This window comes from Mytilus edulis, chromosome 11, assembly GCF_963676685.1.
Source record: "Mytilus edulis chromosome 11, xbMytEdul2.2, whole genome shotgun sequence".
NCBI lineage: Eukaryota > Metazoa > Mollusca > Bivalvia > Mytilida > Mytilidae > Mytilus > Mytilus edulis.
In genome coordinates this window covers 20,463,502-20,486,081 of record NC_092354.1, presented here as the reverse complement: position 1 = coordinate 20,486,081, position 22,580 = coordinate 20,463,502, and the positions used below count along the sequence as shown (strand labels likewise).

The following is a 22,580-nucleotide window of genomic DNA, read 5'->3' as shown; positions in this document are numbered from 1 at the left end:
TAACAAAAATGTTACAATAATGTTTGATAAAATTAACGCAAATTATGAAGTGTAAAAATTTGTAATGTTGATTTTTATTTAAATTCTTAATTTTTCAAAATAATTTCATATTAAATGCGGAGTACCAAAACAGGAAGTATTTTATTTTTAGCAGTGACAAGATAAAAACAGTTATACGAAAGATTACAAGAAACACTATGATTAGAAGCAGTGTCATGTTTAGAACATTTGCTCTATGTATGCATCAACTTTCAGGCTTTTTACTTTTTACTTACAAAACATAAAAGCAAATTGAAAATACGAGTATTGAAGACATTCAAAAATGGTTGATCATTCCAACAGGGGTTAAGACATTTTGTAATAGCTCACTATAAAACTGAAACTGTATTTGTTATTAATTTTATTTTCTTAAAAATCGAATTCATTTGATTATCAATGAAGATAATCATGATTGATGAACTATTATTCAACAAGTTTAAGTTTTCTGAAGACTGTTAATGTTTAGGTCATGGTTCTGAAGGCTTCAGTCTTCACAGTATGTAAACAAAAACAAAATGATATGGCGTCCATAACATGTGCACACGTTTCAAATTTATATCTGACAAAAGTCAGGTTTCTGCTGTCAAAAGGGATTCACATTTATATAACAATAAATTAATCAGAAGAAGGTACAATCAGGTTGCATAAGCAATGTACAATACCACTTCTGTACTGACACATAGGTATTGAAAGTACGGGATCTACCCAAAGTTATTTGTTCTATTTTAAAACTTGTACAAAATCAGTTCAAATTCTAGGAATCCCGGATGACATAGTCTAATCTGATTGGCTTAGATAGAAAAGTGATGAGGGGATTATCCACTTTCTATTTTGGAAACACCAAGAATTATTTGTTACTAGTCCGTCGGGCATATTGGATAACAAGTTTAAGTTGCCCAAGGTCTAAATGTTGTAGCCCCGGGCGTCGTGCTAGTGGATTTCTTAACCCCTGTCCAAGATCTCATCTGCTCATACTCATAGTCATAGGAACTTCTTTCCTAGTCCAAATAATTACAAATGTATGACGTCTTGCAAGGCTATTTTTTCTAATACACCCTCCTTAATTATTTGGGCTACTTGTTTTCTATCCATGTCAAGATCCATTGATTGGTATGGGTGTCTTCCTCCATCTTGGATTGTAAAAAACAGAGAACCAAAGGTCCATATTTTCTATCAAGTTAGCAAAATGGGATGCAGGAATGCAGATATTTAATGTGATTTTCATTTAAAAGAACCAGTTTATAAGAATATAACTTACAAATATTAATATTTTTGCAAATGTTGATTAGTTTTGGTTGTTTTTAATTTTTTTTAAATTGGCATTTCAAGGGGAGGTAACTCTAAAACAGTGCATTTTCTGAAGGATTCTACCTGAAATTTTCCTATTTTGTATTTTAGCCGGGAAAAACTTATGGTGACCAGTCAGGGGACTTACTAAAATAGGTGATTTTTAAATCACTTATTTGAGTAGCAAAATCGTGGTTTTGTCACAAATTGGAATTTTGTATTTTTTTCCAAATTTTAAACACATAGGTTTAAATAATATCTTTTAATTAGTAAAATTTAAAAAAAAAAAACTGTTTGCTTTTTTTAAGTAGAAAGGTTTCTGCCTTTGATGCTATCATTTAGCTGAAAATTCTATTTTAGTTGAAAAAATGCTATAATAATGGCTTTACATAATGAACTGATACTTTCTTCAAAGATTTTTCCCAGCAGTGGGAGTATTTTTCCTGTGAAGTTCAAGGTTTCATCTTTCAGATTATGTAATAAAATTCTACTGTTCGCGATAAAAATCTCACTGTTCGGGGGTGTTGAAATTAGTAGGGATTATTAAAAAAATAAATACTTAAAGAAGTGATTTTTGGGAAGGAAATTGAGGTCTGATACTTAAACAAGTGATTTTTATACGACCGCAAAATTTGAAAAATTTTTCGTCGTATATTGCTATCACGTTCAACTTGGTAAAAATTGAAAATGTCCGATGACGGAAGCGACTGAAAGCGACTTTCGTCAAGAACAGGGCGACTTGTTTTCGCTTTTGGGGGTCGGGGAAAGCGAAGTGACAGTCGGGAGGGCGACTTCTTCGCCTAAGTCGCCTGGTAGCGTGAGCCCTGACGTTGGTGTCGTCGTCGTCGTCCGAATACTTTTAGTTTTCGCACTCTAACTTTAGTAAAAGTGAATAGAAATCTATGAAATTTTAACACAAGGTTTATGACCACAAAAGGAAGGTTGATATTGATTTTGGGAGTTTTGGTCCCAACATTTTAGGAATTAGGGGCCAAAAAAGGGCCCAAATAAGCATTATTCTTGGTTTTCGCACAATAACTTTAGTTTAAGTAAATAGAAATCAATGAAATTTAAACACAATGTTAATGACTACAAAAGGAAGGTTGGAATTGATTTTGGGAGTTTAGGTCCCAACAGTTTAGGAATTAGGGGCCAAAAAGGGACCCAAATAAGCATTTTTCTTGGTTTTCGCACCATAACGTTAGTATAAGTAAATAGAAATCTATGAAATTTAAACACAAGGTTTATGACCATAAAAGGAAGGTTGGTATTGATTTTGGGAGTTTTGGTCCCAACAGAATAAGGGGCCCAAAGGGTCCAAAATTAAACTTTGTTTGATTTCATCAAAATTGAATAATTGGGGTTCTTTGATATGCCGAATCTAACTGTCATGACTGTGTAAGTAGATTCTTAACTTTTGGTCCCGTTTTCAAATTGGTCTACATTAAGGTCCAAAGGGTCCAAAATTAAAGTTTGATTTTGACAAAAAATGAATCAGTTAGGTTCTTTGATATGCTGAATCTAAAAATGTACTTAGATTCTTGATTATTGGCCCAGTTTTCAAGTTGGTCCAAATCGGGGTCCAAAATTAAACTTTGTTTGATTTCATCAAAAATTGAATAAATGGGGTTCTTTGATATACCAAATCTAACTGTGTATGTAGATTCTTCATTTTTGGTCCTGTTTTCAAATTGGTCTACACTAAAGTCCAAAGGGTCCAAAATTAAACTTAGTCTGATTTTAACAAAAATTGAAATCTTGGGGTTCTTTGATATGCTGAATCCAAAAATGTACTTAGTTTTTTTATTAATGGGCCCAGTTTTCAAGTTGGTCCAAATCAGGATCTAAAATTATTATATTAAGTATTGTGCAATAGCAAGTCTTTTCAATTGCACAGTATTGCGCAATGGCAAGAAATATCTAATTGCACAATATTGTGAAATAGCAATTTTTTTTTAAATTAGAGTTATTTTTCATTGTCCAGAATAGTAAGCAAGAAATATCTAATTGCAAAATATTGTGCAATAGCAAGATTTTTTTTTAATTGGAGTTATCTTTCTTTGTCCGGAATCAACTTAAATCTTTGTTATATACAATATACAATGTATATTCACTTTTTACTACCAACTGATAAATTAAAATAATCTTTACCATTCAGTGATAACAAGCAGTTTTTTTACATCTTAATATTTTATGATGTATTTAAATGAGTAGTCATTGTTGCAAACTCCATTAGAAATTTTAATTGAGATTAGTTTTGGAATAAGGGAAAGGGGGATGTGATTAAAAAAATTGGGTTCAATTTTTCTCATTTGAAATTTCATAAATAAAAAAGAAAATTTCTTCAAACATTTTTTTGAGAGGATTAATATTCAACAGCATAGTGAATTGCTCTAAGAGAAAACAAAAAATTTTAAGTTCATGAGAACACATTCATTCTGTGTCAGAAACCTATGCTGTGTCAACTATTTAATCACATTCCAAATTTAGAGCTGAATCCAGCTTGAATGTTGTGTCCATACTTGCCCCAACCGTTCAGGGTTCAACCTCTGCGGTCGTATAAAGCTACGCCCTGCGGAGCATCTGGTTATGTCATTATCCTAGATTCAGTACAAGGTCATCACCTGAAATGACCTGGTCATCCTAGACAACACAGATGTTGGTTCTGATAAGTTTAGAAACATAATTAGTCCCTGGATCATTAGTATTCTATATTTAAAGCTTCAGTAAAATTAAATCACTTCTTCTAGTGATTAATTTGTACTACTTAAATAGGTGATTATTAAAGAAAGACAACTCTAACTTCCAACCTTTATGGAAATAATGTTACTTAAATCAGTGATTTAGAAAATCACTTATTTAAGTAAGTCCCCTCACTGGTGACCCTATCTTTTCTTTTGATATTCTCAAAGCATTGTCTGAAAGCTACATGTATCTTTTCCTTTTAAGTATTTAACAATTCTATCATTTTGTTTAGTTTCTAATCACAAAACAATGGTGTTTTCCCCTGTATAATCCATACAAAATGTGTCATTTTGTCACATCCTGTAGCTTGAGAAAATGCACGGTGACCTATCATTTTTATTATATTTTTCAACATATATCAATAGATACTACGTTTTGGCAAAGTATGAACAAGTTCTACCATTTTTATTTAAGACTTCCATACCACCTTAAGGTGACTGTATGGCATTTAACAATGACTCCATGAGCAAAGCCCATACCACATAGTCTTGTTGTTAATGTTATTAATTGGATATTTTTGACCATCATGACTACAAAATTTGATGGCTGTCATGGTTGTAGTAGAAATGTATGATGACTGATGTACCCATATTTTGACTATTTTATTTATTGTGTCTGTTTAGTTTACACATCAATGTAAATATATAACGGAATTTGATGAGACTGTCATCAAAATGAGAGGGTTAGCGCTATAAAACCAGGTTTAATCCACCATTTTCTACATTTGAAAATGCCTTTACCAAGTCAGGAATATAACAGTTCTTGTCCATTCGTTTTTGATGCGTTTTGTTATTTGATTTTGCCATGTTATTACATGTACAATGTATTATGGACTTTCCGAATTGATTTTCCTCTAAGTTCAGTATTTTTGTGATCTTACTTTTTCAGCTCACCTGACCTGAAAGGTCAAGTGAGTTTTTCTCATCACTTGGCGTCCGTCGTCCGTAAACTTTTACAAAAATCTTCTCCTCTAAAACTACTGGGCCAAATTTAACCAAACTTGGCCACAATCATCCTTGGGGTATCTTGTTTAAAAATGTGTCTGATGACCTAGCCATCAAACCAAGATGGCCACCATGGCTAAAAATAGAACACAGGGGTAAAATGTATATTTTGGCTTGTATCTTTAAAACCAAAGCATTTAATTAGAGCAAATCTGTTATCTGTAATGGGGGTAAAATTGTTTATCTATCTGCCCTGAAATTTTCAGATGAATCGGACAACCTGTTGTTGGGTTGCTGCCCCTGAATTGATAATTTTAAGGAAATTTTGCAGTTTTTGGTTATTATCTTGAATACTATTATAGATAGAGATATTTTTAAACTGTAAACAGCAATAATGTCAACATGACCAAAATTATCAGTCAACCCCTTAAGGAGTTATTTCCCTTTATAGTAAATTTTAACAACTGTTTCGTCATTTTTTGTAACTTATACAACATGTACAAATTTAAATTAACTTGGCCACAATCATAATTGTGGTATATAGTTTAAAAAATGTGTCTGATAACCCACCCACCAAACAAAATGGCCGACATGGCTAAAATTAGAACATAGTGGTAAAATGCAGTTATTGCTTTATATCTTTGAAACTAAGACATTTAGGGCAAATCTTTTAAGATTTAAATGTGCATCAGAATAAGATCTATCCCCTCACAAAGTTTCAGATTAATCCTACAACCCATTGTTGGGTTGCTGCCCTAAAATTGGTAATTTTAAGGAAATTTTGCAGTTTTTGGTTATTATCTTGAATACTATTATAGATAGAGATAAACTGTAAACAGCAATAATGTTCAGCAAAGTAAGATCTACAAATAAGTCAAAGATGACCAAAATTGCCAGAGAACCCCTTAAGCAGTTATTGTCCTTTATCATGTTTATAGTCAATATTGACATGATTGAACAACTTTTCATCATTTTTGTAACTTGTACAAAAATCTTCTTTTCTAAAAATATGGGCCAAATTTAACCAAACTTGGCCACAATCATTACTAGGGTATCTATTTTAAAAAAGTGTCTAATGACCCTGCCTACCAACCAAGATGGCCGACATTAGTAAATACAATAACAGGTGAGCGACACAGGCTCTGGAGAGCCTCTAGTTTTTTCTGGTACACCCTCCTTAATTATTTGGACTACTCGTTTTCTATCCATGTCAAGATCCATTGATTTCCATTAAATGAAAAGAGTTGTGTAACCATGGTAACAGAACCCTGGTGGCAGCATCACCCTTAAACAATGAAGTATTGAAGTGGACCCTTTGAGTGCACGTGTTTAACACCCACTAGTAGAAGTATTACCATGATTACAGAGTTCTCAAAAAAAATATATAAAAAAAGAAGATGTGGTATGATTGCCAATAAGACAACTATCCACAAGAGACCAAATTAACACAGAATTTAATAACTTAAGGTGACCGTATGGCATTTAACAATGCAATGACTCCATGAGCAAAGCCCATAGCGCATAGCCTTGTTGTTAATGTTATTCATTGGATATTTAGGACCATCATGACTACACAATTTGATGGTTGTCATGGTTGTAGTAGAAATGTATTCTGATATATTTTATATGGTTCTGTATAGCATGTATAGCTAGACAACTTTGTTTTTGACTATTTACACATATATATAGGTCAGTTATACATTGTAAGTTTTAGACCACAGGTTAAAATTAGATAATGAAAATTGGGTTATTTTGGTTGTAGTTTTATTTTGGTTTATTTGGTGCCAATAATCATGCTTATGACAATGAATGACATGAATGACAGTGCCAAAATTAAGCACACGAATTTAAAGCAAACACTTAAAATTGAAACGTGAAAATCACATACCTGTATGACAATATCATGAATATGGTACATTGTTGTACTGTTAATTGTTGGGGAATATATTTTATGTTATTATATCTTTGTATATTTCCTACAACTCTATACATAGGCAAATCTACAAATAAATACCTGTTATAATCTGACAACAACAATATATATTTTTACTTCATTGTCAATTTTCTGAAATTGTTAAGAAAACTCAATATGATTTTTTTTATTTACACATGTCATAAATATGCCTGCAGGCTACTGATGATTAGATGCCGTTATTATAGTAATTAGAATATCAAAACTCCTTGTAATCCTTTATCTTCAATTAATAAACATGAGGGGGGATAAGACCTTTAACGGGACTCCGGGATCGGGTGTTTTTAAGCCCGGGATTTTGGGATTCGGGAATCCTTTTTTTCGGATTTTGGGATGTCAGGATTTGCTTTATTTAAATTTGGGACCTCAGGATTTCGTTTTTTTAAGTCCGGGATTTCAGGATCAAGACCCCTCCTATCCCCCTCCTATCCCCCCTCAAACATGTACTGCCAGAGGCATAAGGATCAAAATTCAGTCCTTGATCCTCAATAGATTAACATGTACTGCAATGGAAGTGTTTAAAATTTATTTGATATCTATTTAAAAAGTGATGTTAATGTTCGAGATTTTATTTCATATTTTCATTCAGCTTTGAACCACAATATACGGAATTATTTGCAAAATTGCATCTCTACCCGATTCCTTCTTTAAGTTAACTTTGTCGTGTTTCTAGTTTGAGAAGTTCAATGATATTTTGGCAAATAAAGACAAATATAAATGAGCTTGCTCACTACTGTTGTTCCAAAGTTAAACATACCAATTTGATGAAGCACCAAAATTACACACACACCAAAATAAAACACATGTCTTTTGAGAGAAAACTGCCAAAATATCCAGATACCAAAATTTCCCAATTTACGGTAAGGTTGATTTACACAATATTTATATGGTTCCAGTGGTCTCGTTAGCCCAAAATAGAATATATTATATGACAATGTGCCTAAATATTTGATATATAACGGTTCTATATCAAATATTTAGGTACATTGTAATATACATTTGTAATATGTACATATATACTTAATGCATGAAAGACTGAAAAATAGCACAGAACAATCACAAACTTTATTTGGATTTCAGAACCACCTTTTCATTTGAAATTGATTTTTTTAAATCTAGAATGACAGGAAAACCAATTTTGCTTAAACCACTATGAAAAAAGCAGAATCACAAAAATACTGAACTCAGAGGTAAATTCAAATGGAAAGTCCCTAATCAAATGATAAAACAGATCAAACCAATGGACAACAATAAACCTATTGCATGTATGGTAAATATTTGATGTAGAAATTAACTCTTATCATGGTCTTATCTATTTCAGTGAGTTTATATTTTGTCTACCCATCACAACAAGCACGTACAACAACTGAACGACCTGTCAGCCAAAAAGATGCCTGCTCATTCTGGAGTAACTTTACAAGTCAGATGAATGATGTTTACAAAACATACAGTTACCTTAATTATAACTGTACATATGATCCACAAAAATGTAATGGAGCAGACTGCACTGGTTCTATTTATTACAAGGTTTGTATAGCTGCAGGGACCCAGTAGCCTTTACATGGTATCTAAAATTTGAGCTTGGCTATGGAAATATTTACCACCTGTTTGGCTTGATATTAGTTTACAAAAATATACTGGGGTCGTCATCATAAAATTGATGTTGCCATAGACATGATAGAGAAGGGGGGGCATTAAGTTTTATCCTTGTCCATATGTCCGTCTGAACATCCAAAACTTGGTTTTCATTCTCTAACTAAAAAGTTTGCCTCAATCAAATGTTGTGAAAGTAATACATAAAATTGAGAAAGGAAATGGGAAATGTGTAAAAGCGACAACAACCCGACCATAGAGCAGACAACAGCCGAAGGCCACCAATGGGTCTTCAATGTAGCGAGAAACTCCCACACCCATAGGTGTCCTTCCTTATTACCATAAGATACAGATCAAGTTTGAAATTTGGTGGCACCACTTTAATGTTCTAAAGTAATGCCCCTTTACAAACAGAAAAACTGCTGAATTTTTTGTTTCTGCCCTTTAACTCAAGTTTGTCTCAACCAAAAGTTATGAAACTTATACACAGAAGTTATTATCACATTTAAATTTTGGAGGTGTCACTTTTTATTTATCTGTTCTAGAGTAATGTCCCTTTACAGATGGCAAAACTTGCTGAATTTTTCGTTTCTTTACCTTTTCTTTAGTTTTCCTCAACCAAATGAACAATAGTAAATTCAGAAATTATTGCGAGGTTTTTATTATTGCGAAAAATGCGACAGAATTGTAAACGCAATAATTCAAACTCGCACTTTGAAATATTTTATATGAATTAAACAGGATTTTTCTTAAAATCGTAAAAATTAAAATTGCATTTAAGTCTAAAATGGCAAAATTGCAATAATAAATGCACGTAATAATTTCTGAATTTACAGTATTACATTTACCACAAAACTCAGATCTAGTACAAATCTTTTCCTGTTCTTCAGTTTATGATGTCTTTTATAACTTTGTATGACAAAGTATGATATGCTATTGGGGTCATCATCTGTGTCCCATGAACACATTCCCAATTAGTTTTACATTTCTCAGAAAGTTATTAGTGTTGCCTTGGTATATTCTTCCCTTCTTTAAATAGATTGATACGTTATTAATTTTTTAGGTGCTGGGTATGTTTTTCTATGTTGTGATGATGTTATGCTATTGTTTCAGAAAAAGGGAGAAGGTTTGGTACCATTAAAATGTTTAATCCTGCTGCAAATGTTTGCACCTGTCCTAAGTCAGGAATCTGATGTACAGTAGTTGTCATTTGTTTATGTAATTTAAACATGTTTCTCGTTTCTTGTTTTTTATATAGATTAGACCGTTGTTTTTCCTGTTTGGATGGTTTTACACTTATTATGTCTAGTAATTTTGGGGCCCTTTATAGCTTGTTGTAGGGAGTGAGCCAAGGCCTGTGTTGAAGGCCGTACATTGACCTATAATGGTTTACTTTTATAAATTGTTATTTGGATGGAGAGTTGTCTTATTGGCACTCACACCACATTTTCTTATATCTATATATTTTAATTTTAATAACGTTAATGGATAAAACTAGAGGATTCTGAATATATATTTTTTCTTCTATTTATAGGTGCTAGATACAGATCTGATCAATGTATCGTTTTGTTTTGGACTGAGAATGAATCATTGTGACCACCCAAACATATCTATGGACATATATTATGCTGACCCAAACAATTCCTCGGTTTCATTTACAGACCGAATATATCACAATGATAAGAAAGAGATTACAAGTAAGTAATATCAGGACTCAAGTCAGTGGCAAATCCAGAGGGGTTCGGTGAATCGGAAAGTTCAAATCACTTACAGGACATTTGCACTTTACTACAATCATTTTTAACTAGAATTGTCACTTTTCTACTGGAGGTTGGTGGGTCTCCTCCACCAATAAAAACTGACCATCATAAAATAGTTCAATTGTGTTGAAAGTGGCATTAAACACCAATCAATCATCAATGATCTTGTTTTTATACGACCCAAAAAAAAATTTGGGATTGTATAATGGTATGATGTCGGCGTCTGCGTCCTTGTCTTCCAAAGACACATTGGTTTCCGGATAATAACTTTAGTTTAAGGTGGTATGGGTGTCTTCCTCCATCTTGGATTGTAAAAAACAGTGAACCAAAGGTCCAGATTTTCTATCAAGTTAGCAAAATTTGATGCAGGAATGCAGATATTTAATATGAATTTTCATTTAAAAGAACCAATTTGTAAGAATATAACTTATAAACAAATGATAAATATTGATATTTTTGCAAATTTTGATTATTTTTGTTGTTTTTTATTTTTTTTTTTAAATTGCCATTTTAAGGGGAGGTAACTCTAAAATAGTGCATTTTCTGAAGGATTCTACATGGAATTTTCCTATTTTGTATTTTAGCCGGAAAAAACTCACGGTGACCCTATCTTTTCTTTTGAAATTCTCAAAGCATTGTCTGAAAGCTATCTTTTCCTTTAGTATTAAACAATTCTATCATTTTGTTTAGTTTCTAAGCACAAAATGGTGTTTTTTCCTGTATAATCCTTACAAAATGTGTCATTTTGTCGTGTCCTGTAGCTTGAGAAAATGCGCGGTGACCTATCATTTTTATTATATATTTCAACATATATCAATAGATACTACGTTTTGGTAAAGTATGAACAAATTCTATCATTTTTATTTTAGACTCCCATACCACCTTAAGTGAAAAGATCTTCATGAAATTTTTTCAGAAGGTTCAATACCACAAAAGGAAGGTTAGGATTGATTTTGGGGATGATGGGCCCAACCGATTAGGAATTAAGGGCCAAAAAAGGGCCCAAAACAAGCATTTTTCTAGTTTCAGGATAATAACTTGTGTAGAAGTATTTCAATTGCTCTGAAATCATACTGCAATGTTTAAACCCACAAGTAGAAGGTTTGGATAAATTTTAGGGGTAATAGGGCCAAAGTTTAGGAATTAAGGGCCAAAAAGGGGTTAAAACAAGCATTTTTCTAGTTTCAAGACAATAACTTATTTGTAATTGAATGGATCTTTCTGAAATTGTACCACAATGTACCATATAACAAAGAGGAGCCTGGGATTAAGTTTTGGATTAATTGCCAAAAATATGTTGGAATAAGGGGCCCAAAAAGGGCCAAAAAGCAGCATGTTTCTAGTTCCCAAACAATCATGACAATAACTTATGTTTAAGTGTATGGATCTCTCTGAAATTGTACTACAAGGTTCAATCCTGCAATGGAAAGTATGGGATTGAGTTTAAGGGTTATTGCTCCATGGGGTTTCAAAAAGTTGGGGGGGGGGATTTTTTGTTTACCATTTTTTGAAGGGCTTCCTTTTTTTCAAAATGTTTCAAATTTCGAATTGTGAAAAGTTTCAAGAAAAAAATCTTTAATTGCACAGTATTGTGCAATAGATTTGTTAGATCTTTGACCACATTAATTTTGTGACAAAAACCTATATTATGTCAAAAATTTGATCACAATCCAAATTCAGACAGAATCAAGCTTGAATATTGTGACCAAATTTGTCCCAACTGTTCAGGGTTCAACCACTGGGGTCGTATAAAGCTGCGCCCTGCGGAGCACCTGGTTACTATTTTTATAGATAGACATCAATTGACGAGTTACTTCCCTTTTGTCACCAAATTTCTGCATAAATCAGCAAATGTAATTTGTTATGCTTGCCTTTAGCATGTTTAGTAAAAGTTTCTTTAAAACTATTTTAACCTCTTTTAGCTTTTTTATATTCATCGCAATGATCTGGTAGGGATCTTTTATCAGAATTATGTGCATGTATCAATTTGGATAGTCAAAAATAGGAAAATCAACCATTTACCAAATGGCAGCTAAGGGAGATAACTCAAACTTAAAATCAAAATATATCATTCTAAATCTTTCAGCAGAACATTTTATAAAGACACTTAACCCATCTGAGTCAAAATGCGCCTCCAATTGAGAAAATTAAAAGTTGTGTGTAAACAAAAAATCTCTGTGTAGTTATATTGGACATGCATATTGCCCCATCTTATCTATATTTTATTTACATATTTCAGGTTTGAAGATGGACTTAGCTGGTATAGGGACTGCACAACCATTTCTATTCTTTCACCTGACCAAACCAGTCCCACATCATGTACTGTTTGGGGTAAGATTAATGAAGAATGTAATTTGATATTTGATATTTGGTGAGGAATTCTGATGTGTACTCTTCATAATCATTTTTATGCCCCATTTATGGGCATTATGTTTTCTGATCTGTGCGTCCGTCTGCCGTTCGTCCATCTGTACCGCTGCAGGTTTAAGTTTTTGGACTAGCTAGTTTTTGATGAAGTTGAAGTGCAATCAACTTGAAACTTAGTATACATGTTCCTTAAGATATGATCTTTCTAATTTTAATGCCAAATTAGAGATCCCCCCCATTTTCACGGTCCACTGAATATAAAAAATGAAAGTGCGGATGAGGCATCTGTCTACTGGGGACACAGTCTTGTTGTAGATGTTTTGCCATTTTGACTAAAAAAAGAAAAACAACAATTTTTTAATCATAAGCCTGAAGCAATTTTTCTATATTTACCTTTATCAGGAACATTCTTCACCAAATCTTTTGAAACTAAAGAGGTATTAGTTAAGAAACTCAGTTTAAAAGAGCTATTTGACCAAAAAAGACCTACAAATTGAAGCCAAATTCACCTACTGTCAACTTTGCCTGTGCAAATTGAAACTTTAGTTTCATAACATTTTATAAATTTATATAAGGATAAATTAAGAAAGATACTATCAATGAGAAAAATTTTGTTTGATTTGAACTTATATTAAATCAAAATGATATTTTTCTACATCATGTACATTGCAGATAAGATTAAAAGTTCGACTGACATCAAGTTTTTTTGGTGCTGAATCTTGGCCGTCACAGTACCAACAAGATATTGTTCCCACTACAGAAATTCCAGCTACCCCATGTCCCAGGGGTGTAAAAACAACCTCACTCCCTCTTACTGCTGCAACTTGTGTGCACAACCCTGTGATGATTCCTAGTACAACAGCTGTGCCATTTCCGATTAAATCTCGTAAGTATATATTTACTTTTTCCATGGTTGCAAAAAGTTACTTACATGGTCTGTGCATTCCGTTTTTTTCATAGATTTAGGAAAGATTGTATTTATTGTGGATGCTAGTTTTCCTTGGTTGCCAAAATTTGCTTCAATAGACTGTAGATTTATTTTATTGTAAGATTGATGAAAGACTGTATTTGTTGTGGATGCTTTGATATAATGGTATTGTTGAAATTTGTATTCACATTTCATGGAATTATTTTCATCTTTGAACGCTTTAAATCATGGTTCAGGTTATCATGGTTATCCCCACGAAATCCTAGAAAAAAATGGTATTCTACAAATTTTATTAATGGATCCTCAGTAATTGTTTAAGCCTTAGATGTTAAACTGTTTGCTACAAAAAGTGTTGTAATGTACTGTTCATTTAAAAAGTATTGGGATTTTTGTCTTTCCTGCAAGACATAGGGATTACAATATGGCTCCAGCAATATGGATTCAATTAGTCAACAAGGTCTGATGGTTCATTGTTGCTTCATTATAAATGTTGAAAATCTTTCCCTTTTATTGGTTGATCAGGCCTAATACAGGCATTACTAACCTCTAGCTAAGGGGTTAATAATTTATCAGCAATGTTTCTTAGCTTGTTTTGACTAAATTGAATTAAACGTGCTGTTAAAAATTAATTAATAATTCACATTATTACTTTCATTAATGATTGAAAAAAAATAATCTTGAAACTTATGCCCCTTTAATTATTTCTTATTTGATTAACTATATTTTTCTTCTTTTAAAGTGTCTTACAACAAACCATGTGATTTAACTGCCTTTGACAGCTGTACTAGTGGTCCGAATGAAAAGTGTAAACAGAAAAATGAGACCCATGGGATTTGTTTATGTGTTGATGACCACATTCTGAGCCCCAATACTGGTACCTGCTCAGGAAATCAAAGTAAGAAAAGTAATCTTGTCTATTGAACTTTAAAATCCAAATTTACAATTATGTTAAGTCTGTACATAACACTATTACTACAGGGAGAACGGTTTAAGAATCAGCTGAATGTTTTAATAACATTCTATTGTTTAAGAAATATGAAGCTTATCAATGATTAAAATCAGTGTTTTTCAAATTTTATGAAAAATACCAAATTAGTTTTAGTAAAGGTTTCGATATACAAAAATATTTGAATTAAAAATTGAAATAAAAAATGGGAAAAAGTTGCAGAACTTTATTCAAAATTTGTTTGAAACTGCCAATGTCAAACTTGATTTTTAAAATTTAATTCAGGCCCTTAGCACATTCTATCTTTTTAGGGGAAAACATCAAAATTGTATTTATGTCAGTTATAGTAAGATAGTATTTATTTTTTAATGGTTGATATAATTTTTTTTACAGTTACCCCTCATTGGATTTTTGGTCCCATTACCACTGCTTTACCTGCTGTTATCCCTCATACTCAGCCACAGACAGGGAACAAGTCCACATCTGTCAGCAGTAAGTTTCAAGACATAATTTCAAATATGAAAATAAGAAGATATGGTATGATTGCCAATGAGACAACTCTCCACAAGAGACCAATTGGCCGTTTCAGAATCTAATGCATTCTGGGTAATATTTTCAAAAATGTACACAGAAACGTCGTCATTGGTTGAAAACGTCCAAAACAATGGAAATTCAACCAATGTCGTGACGTTATTTTCATTTTCGGGTATGAACAATGAAATTACCCATCGTCCTCTAGCTTCTGAAAAGGCGAATTGATGTTAACAACTAAAGGTCACCTACAATCTTCAACAATGTGTAAAACCCATACTTCTAATTAGTCTGCTATAAAAGGACCCAAAATGACAAATGTAAAATATATCAAACTAACAAAACCACAGGCCTGGCTTCACGGTCATAAAACTTTCGAGCATGATTTTTGTACTCAGACTCGAAAATCAACCAATCAAATTGCTGGATTTCATGTTTCGAGCATGATTTTTGTGCTCCGAGCACTGAGCAAAGTTTTATGCCTTCAACACCAGATGTAGTACAAAATGATGAATGAAGAATAAATATGATATACAGCAACAAAAGACAACCACTGAATTACAGGCTCCTAAGTTGGGACAGGCACATACAAAATAAGGTAGGGTAAAACATGATAACGGGTGCCCAACCCTCTCTGTAGTTTGGGACAGTGGTTTAACAGTACAACATATGATTCATCTATAAAAATAAGTTAAAAAGGGTTGTACTTATCAGATAAAAACATGCAAATTTCTGTAAGTTAATCAAATCTGTATTAAGACTTCCAGCTTTTAAGATTGGACAGCATTCTGAATTAAAGAAATTAATGCAACCACAGGTTTGCAGAAAATGATCAAACAGCATGATAATCGTGGGTCTCATTGGGGTCTTAGCCAATTTTTTGTAAGTGTGACACGTGAAAGTCAAATTATTGTGGTGTGAAAACGAGAAACGAAGCCTTACGGGACCCGGGAATGACAAAAAAATGAGAATTGATTACATACATAGTGTAAGCGGGATACGGCAATCTGACAAAACAGTTAGCGGGATCCGGGATCAGAACCCCCCAATGAGACCCCCTTAATCCAACAACCTACTTTACAAATGGAGTTTTCCCTTTCAATAAAAAAGAAGGTTTTTATGATCAAGTCACTGGAGCTGAGATTGCTTTTTGTATAGCTATATTATACCGGTGCTTTAACAAAAAATGGGGGTATACTGTTTAACCTCTGTCAGTCCATCCATCCGTCACATTTTTCTCAGAAACTACGTATTTCTGAAATTTGGTTTCAGGGTTTATATAAGTTAGTTATAATGTGTGATGCCTTTTCAGGTTCATCGCTGACCAACTTCCTGTTTACTGAACACCAATACCATTTTACACATGACAGCCATGTTGAAAATTATCCTCACATTTTTCTCAGGAACTACAATATAAGGGTTTTTGAAATTTGGTGTCAATGTTTATATAAGTCAGTTATACCATGTGATGTGTTTTCAGATTCATCAATCATCACTCAACAACTTCCTATTTACAGAAATATATCTGCGGGGGTATAGTCAGTGAGCAGCAGCTTGCTGTTTTACTTATTTTTCCTCCTTAACTGCTATTAGAGAAATTTTTTTTTAAATTTAGAAATTTCAATACCTGCACTATTCACAATCTTTTAGATAAATGAAATGAAATATGAATTTTACTGTTTATTTTCTCTTTTGAATTGTGAATAATGTGACTATAAATTCTATTTTTAGAATCAGTTCTAATTGGTGGAGTAGTTGGAGGTATTATATTTATAGCCATTATTGGAGTTGTCGTGGTTGTGGCCTGCAAACGTCATCACAACAATAGACAGTATATTGGACGACTCTTATTGGACACAGATGAAGACACTGATAATGTTATTTAAATTAAAAGGACGCTGGGAGATGAAAAAGTGGCTAGGAGATGAAAAAGAGGCTTGGTTAACAAAAGACAGGATAAGGTCTCATCTCATGTGATATAGATGTCTCCTTAGTATCAAATAATACAAGCTTCCTTTTGAAAACTCAGAGGTAGTTACCCTCATTAATAAAACTGATGTGTAATTGGAATTCAAAAGGCAGTTTTTCATTTTTACATTTTACAGCCTCTAAAGAATTTTTGTGAGATGCTTTTTGAATCTGTTTTCTATAGTATTTTTTTCTTTAATTGATCTTGTATGTATGATATTTTGAAAATTTATTTTTATTTTGGACTTTAACTTTTTGCCAATGTGATATCTATAGAAATTTTTGAGCCAATGACACTAATAGGCTATGTGCTATAGTAATTCTTATATTTGCAAATTAGTCAGACTTAAAAGATTATCATTTGTCAGTATTTATTATTTTAAGGTGGAAAATGTTGAGCTGATAGTGTTATGTAGTTAGAATTACCAACCCTGTCTAAATCTTTTTTTGGAGTTTGATTTATATTATAGGAATCAAGATGTCTTTCTCTTCCTCAATTCCTCGGTTTAGAATCTCAGTTAGGGTAATATTTTCAAAAGCATACACCAAAACATTTTGATAAGTCGAAATTTGATTATGACATCACAATGTATTGCTTTCACCTGAATTTTCCTATTGTGTCGTCATGAAAAAAGACGACCTTGCCTGATGACGTCGCATATAAAGAACACAAGTTTCTAAAAATCTTTGAAAAAAAAATGATAAAAGTCATCAGTGAAACAGATTCCGACACTTTAACTCATGTATTACGATATTTCTCCACTCTCGACAGTTAAATTATAATTATTTAAAAAGCTTGGCAAGCCTCGCGCTTTAAATAATACAATTTAACTGTCTCGAGTGGAGCAATATCGTAATACACTTGTTGCAGTGTAGGTATCTATATATCCATGGTATTGTCAGTTTTTTTTTACGAATTATGACTTGAATCTCCCTCTTGTATCTTTCTGGTTTGCACCTTATGCTTTATTTTTTGAAATCAGTAATTTATCATATGTAAAGAATCAAAAAATTAATATAAACTTTTTATACTCAGTTTATTTAGAAAATGGATATATATGCTACTGAAGTTTGGTGTTGGTTGTTGCTGTGATCTATTGGACTGTCTTATATTTTTGGTATTTAGTGTTATCCTCTATGTTGTTTGAAATGATGTTTATATAGAAGTCAGGTTATAAATTTTTTTTTCTATGTGCAATAATGTATTTAAATGTATTTGTTAAAATTTAGTAACACTTTCAAATTAATTTAATGTTAAAATTTAGGAACTACTTAATTTAATGTTAAAATTTAGTAACTCCTTAATTTAGTGTTAAAATTTAGTAACTTATTGATTTAAGGTTAAATTTACATGATTTAGTGACTCCTTGAATTAAGGTTAAATTTATAACTTTTTGATTTAATTAGTATAGAAACAAATTGTTTTGTCAAGTTTGCTGTCATGTTTTTTATGCCCAACCTACGATAGTAGAAGGGCATTATGTGTTCTGGTCTGTGCGTCCTTTCGTCTGTTCGTTTGTCCGTCCGTACTTTTGTTCGTTCGTTTGTTTGTTCGTCCGTCCGTCTGTCCCGCTTCAGGTTAAAGTTTTTGGTCAAGGTAGTTTTTGATGAAGTTGAAGTCAAATCAACTTAAAACTTAGTACACATGTTCCCTATGATATGATCTTTCTAATTTTAATGCCAAATTAGAGTTTTTACCCCAATTTCATGGTCCACTGAACATAGAAAATGATAGTGTGAGTGGGGCATTCGTGTACTGAGGACACATTCTTGTTTAGCCATATACTAAAAAAATAATAATTGTGTCTTTGAGATTAGAAAACAGGTGTTAATATCATAAACGTATGCATAATATTTTTTTAGTTATAAATATTTTTTTTTGACAATTATGATCTGATCATTTAAATAGTAAGGAGAAGTCGGGTTTATTTGTTATTACAATATTGTTATATATATAAACGATGTAACAAATTATTGTCTTGGATTTTGAACAAATTTATGAGATTTTAACCTTTGATTAGTTTTGTTAATTTTTTTATCAGAATGTCACTGATGTGTTTTGTAGACAAAAATTTAGACTGGCAAAACTAAATTTTAGACTTGCTACAAATGATGAGTTATAATTGTACTGCTTTTTTCAGTGGTGTTTCATGTGTGTTTTCTTTGATTGGTTGTTTGTAAATATTTTATAAGAAGTTGTTTGTTTAAATCTGAATCTCTTATTTTGTGTTAATTGTTTTGTTGTGATTTTGTCAAAATGTAGTTTTATCTCACAAAGCTTCTATCATAACAAAAAAAACAGCTTGATTGGTGATTTCATGCTTACTAAATTTGTAAGATATTTGGTATCATATTTAATCCTTTTTACAATCGTCCATTTTGATATAAGTTGTGTCTGATAAAAATTGACCTTATGCAAATTAACATCAACACAACTTTAAACTTAGAATTAGACTCAGACATGTACATTTTTAGGTAAATTTACAAAAGGTCTATTTCTATCTAAAGCTGCCCATTTTTTATCAAGTATAGTATTTTTTCCTTTGAATTAGATATTTTTGATTTTTAGGTAAATTTACAAAAGGTCTATTTCTATCTAAAGCTGCCCATTTGTTATCAAGTATAGTATTTTTTCCTTTAAATTAGATTTTGATAACTGGCAATGTATCAAGTATATTTTAACAAATATCTCATATATACTTGAACAAAGATGTAAATGTTCAACTCCCTTTTTTTTAAATTCTTATTTTCTTTATAAAAATATTTGTTATTGACTTATTGTTGAGTACATCATACATGTCTGTGTTTACTGGTATACCCTAATTTGTGTGTTTTGTGTTCGCTTTTGAAATCGTTTGTATACAGTGAAACCTGTTAAAACCGAACCTCTTTTCGACCTAAGATTTTGTTCCATTTTGGCCGATGTCCGGTTATATCAAATTCACAACACATACAATTTGATATAATTATGATATAATTATATATATTTGTCCAGTGCTTTAGAAAATGTTTGGTTTATACAGGTTTTCGGTTTATACAGGATTCGGTTTTGCCAGGTTTCACTGTAATATTATACGAGGTTGTTTTTTTAAGTACAATCATGTTCACAATAGAAATCCATTTCTTATTTCTATATGTATACATTCATACCACTAAACATACATGGTAACATTTTATAGCTATTCTAGAAAAAACATACATTGTTTTCTTGTTTGAATGAATTAACAATAGTATTTATGGAGCCCTTTATAGCTTTGGTTAAGTGTGAGGCAAGGCTTTGTGTTGAAGGCCATACTTTGACCTTTAATGGTGTACTTTTTACAAATCATGATTTGATGGAGTTGTCTCATTGACACTCATACCACATCTTCCTTTTTTATAGGGGTAATGTAGGCATTTGTAATTCTACATTCCCTTTCTTGGTACTATGGCTATTGAAAAAGAAAGCAGGATTGGTTTGGAAGATGTGATATTTGCAGTTTGTAATAATTTCTTTATTTATCATGTTTATAGGTGTATTTTGATTTGCATAAAATATTTGCATTGTTTTGTTGCTGATTTCCATTCTACTAGTATATAACTAAATAAGGCAAAATTAAGCATCCTAGATAACAATCTTCTTTACTGTATTTACCTGTATGAAACTAGGCCACAGTGATCTTGGTTTAAAAAAACAAAAACATATTAATGGATGTCGAAAACTTTTTGTTTTCTGCACCATACTTCAGAACAGTCAAAGCACCAGTTATTATCACAAGTACAAATTGAAGAGAATTTAGTCTAGAATCATGTTTCCAGTTATGTAAAAAACAATTTTGTTTGAACATAATGATGTCATAAAGTTGTTCATATTTTTTCTTGCTTTAGTTTTTAATTTTATGATACTAACAACATGTTATTCAAGAGTGATAAGTAACTAGTTATTGTTTTTTGTTTAAATTGTTTTAAATATGATCATTCTGTTTATATTTTGTTTTCTTCACTGGTTCATCTTCTCATGATAATTATGTACAAGTTTCATCCAATAAACTATTGAACCTGTAGTATTGTATTTCCTTTATTATGATCCAGCCCAGGAATATGGGGTATATAGGAATCACACTGTCTGTCTGTCTGTCTGTCTGTCTGTCTGTCTGTCTGTCTGTCTTGACTATATTTTGTTTGTTGTGTTGATATGGTACGTTTTACTGTCCAGCTTTTGTTATTTTCTACCAGACGTTTACTATCAGTTTCTGAGGGTATCTCAGTTTAGTAGTCAGAACTTCAATACTGACATGATTTATAACAAACCTTTCTAAAATTGTCAATTGATAAATATTAAAATTATAATGCTGCTTAGTTATTAGCTCCATCAGGCCAAGTTGACTTTAGATTGATTTGGGTATTTTAAAGGTATTTTTTTGTCATATAGCTCTTTAACAGTTTCTGTGCATACACCTTGCATTTCAAATATTTGACTTTGAGCTTTCCTGACAAAAAGCGCTTTTGGATGAAGGATTTTTTTTAAAAAGTGGTTTTCATTTTTTTCAAGGCATGTTCTTTTGATATAACTGTATAATAGTGGTAAGTATCAGGCCCAGTAACATGCATCTCTTGAATGGTAGTAAAATGAAATAAGATATCGAAATTCAATTGATACACATATGAATAAAAATAATTTATTATCAATATTATAAATTTAAACAGCTATCTTTCTCGTTGGCTATTTCCAATTTCTGTCGCTGGAGGAGCTGAAGAGAACCTCCTTCTGCAGGTTAACTAAAAATACTTATAATTTAAGATTGGAGTCTAATGCATTATTTATGTATTTGCCTGTCCCAAGTCAGGAGCCTGTAATTCAGTGGTTGTCGTTTGTTTATGTGTTACATATTTGTTTTTCGTTCATTTTTTTATATAGATAAGGTCGTTAGTTTTCTCGTTTGAATTGTTTTACATTGTCATATCGGGGCCTTTTATAGCTGACTATGCGGTATGTACTTTGCTCATTGTTGAAGGCCGTGCAGTGACCTATAGTTGTTAATGTCTGTGTCATTTTGGTATCTTGTGGACAGTTGTCTCATTGGCAATCATACCACATCTTCTTTTTTATATGTAAAACACGTCATTATTTGAACGTGTCAGATAAAAGATAGATATTTGTTTTGGGAACATTACATTGTTGTTAATTTTTTTATTGCTTTAACAAATCAATCGATAAATAACTCCAATAATTGAATTTTACCACTTGAAGGACAAAGCCGATACATTTCTTAAGCATCAGTACTCGTATTGAAAAGACCAAAGGACAAGGTTCACGGATGGCACAATATGGCATAAAATATCAACTTTATCATACAACACCAAAAAGGTCCGAATTTGTCTCATTTCGCTTTTAAGAGTATATATACGAATGCGATTAACAACCTGTAGCTCAATATGTATCTGTCAGTTTGAGTCAATCGTTTACTGACAATTCTGCAAATACCTTCCCATAGCTGTTAAGATGCACTATTCAACTGTA

At 32.0% G+C, this 22,580-nt stretch overlaps 1 protein-coding gene across 1 annotated transcript; it reads left to right on the top strand.

The window, feature by feature from the left end:
• The first annotated feature begins 115 nt into the window (after positions 1-115).
• LOC139494666 (uncharacterized) lies at positions 116-21,123 on the top strand. Its single transcript, XM_071282829.1, has 9 exons — positions 116-237; positions 8,309-8,514; positions 10,115-10,277; positions 12,580-12,671; positions 13,380-13,593; positions 14,375-14,530; positions 14,975-15,073; positions 16,844-19,555; positions 19,650-21,123. Exons 1-8 carry the CDS (start codon positions 198-200, stop codon positions 16,996-16,998), a joined length of 1,125 nt encoding a protein of 374 aa, XP_071138930.1. The 5' UTR covers positions 116-197; the 3' UTR covers positions 16,999-19,555; positions 19,650-21,123.
• The last annotated feature ends 1,457 nt before the right edge of the window (positions 21,124-22,580 follow it).

Bases quoted from the DNA above. Each gene is read 5' to 3' on its own strand.
- LOC139494666 (XM_071282829.1), top strand. From the start codon at position 198: ATGATTAGAAGCAGTGTCATGTTTAGAACATTTGCTCTAT. The intron at 12,672-13,379 runs GTAAGATTAATG...TGTACATTGCAG, and splicing joins CACATCATGTACTGTTTGGG to ATAAGATTAAAAGTTCGACT. The intron at 15,074-16,843 runs GTAAGTTTCAAG...TTCTATTTTTAG, and splicing joins CAAGTCCACATCTGTCAGCA to AATCAGTTCTAATTGGTGGA.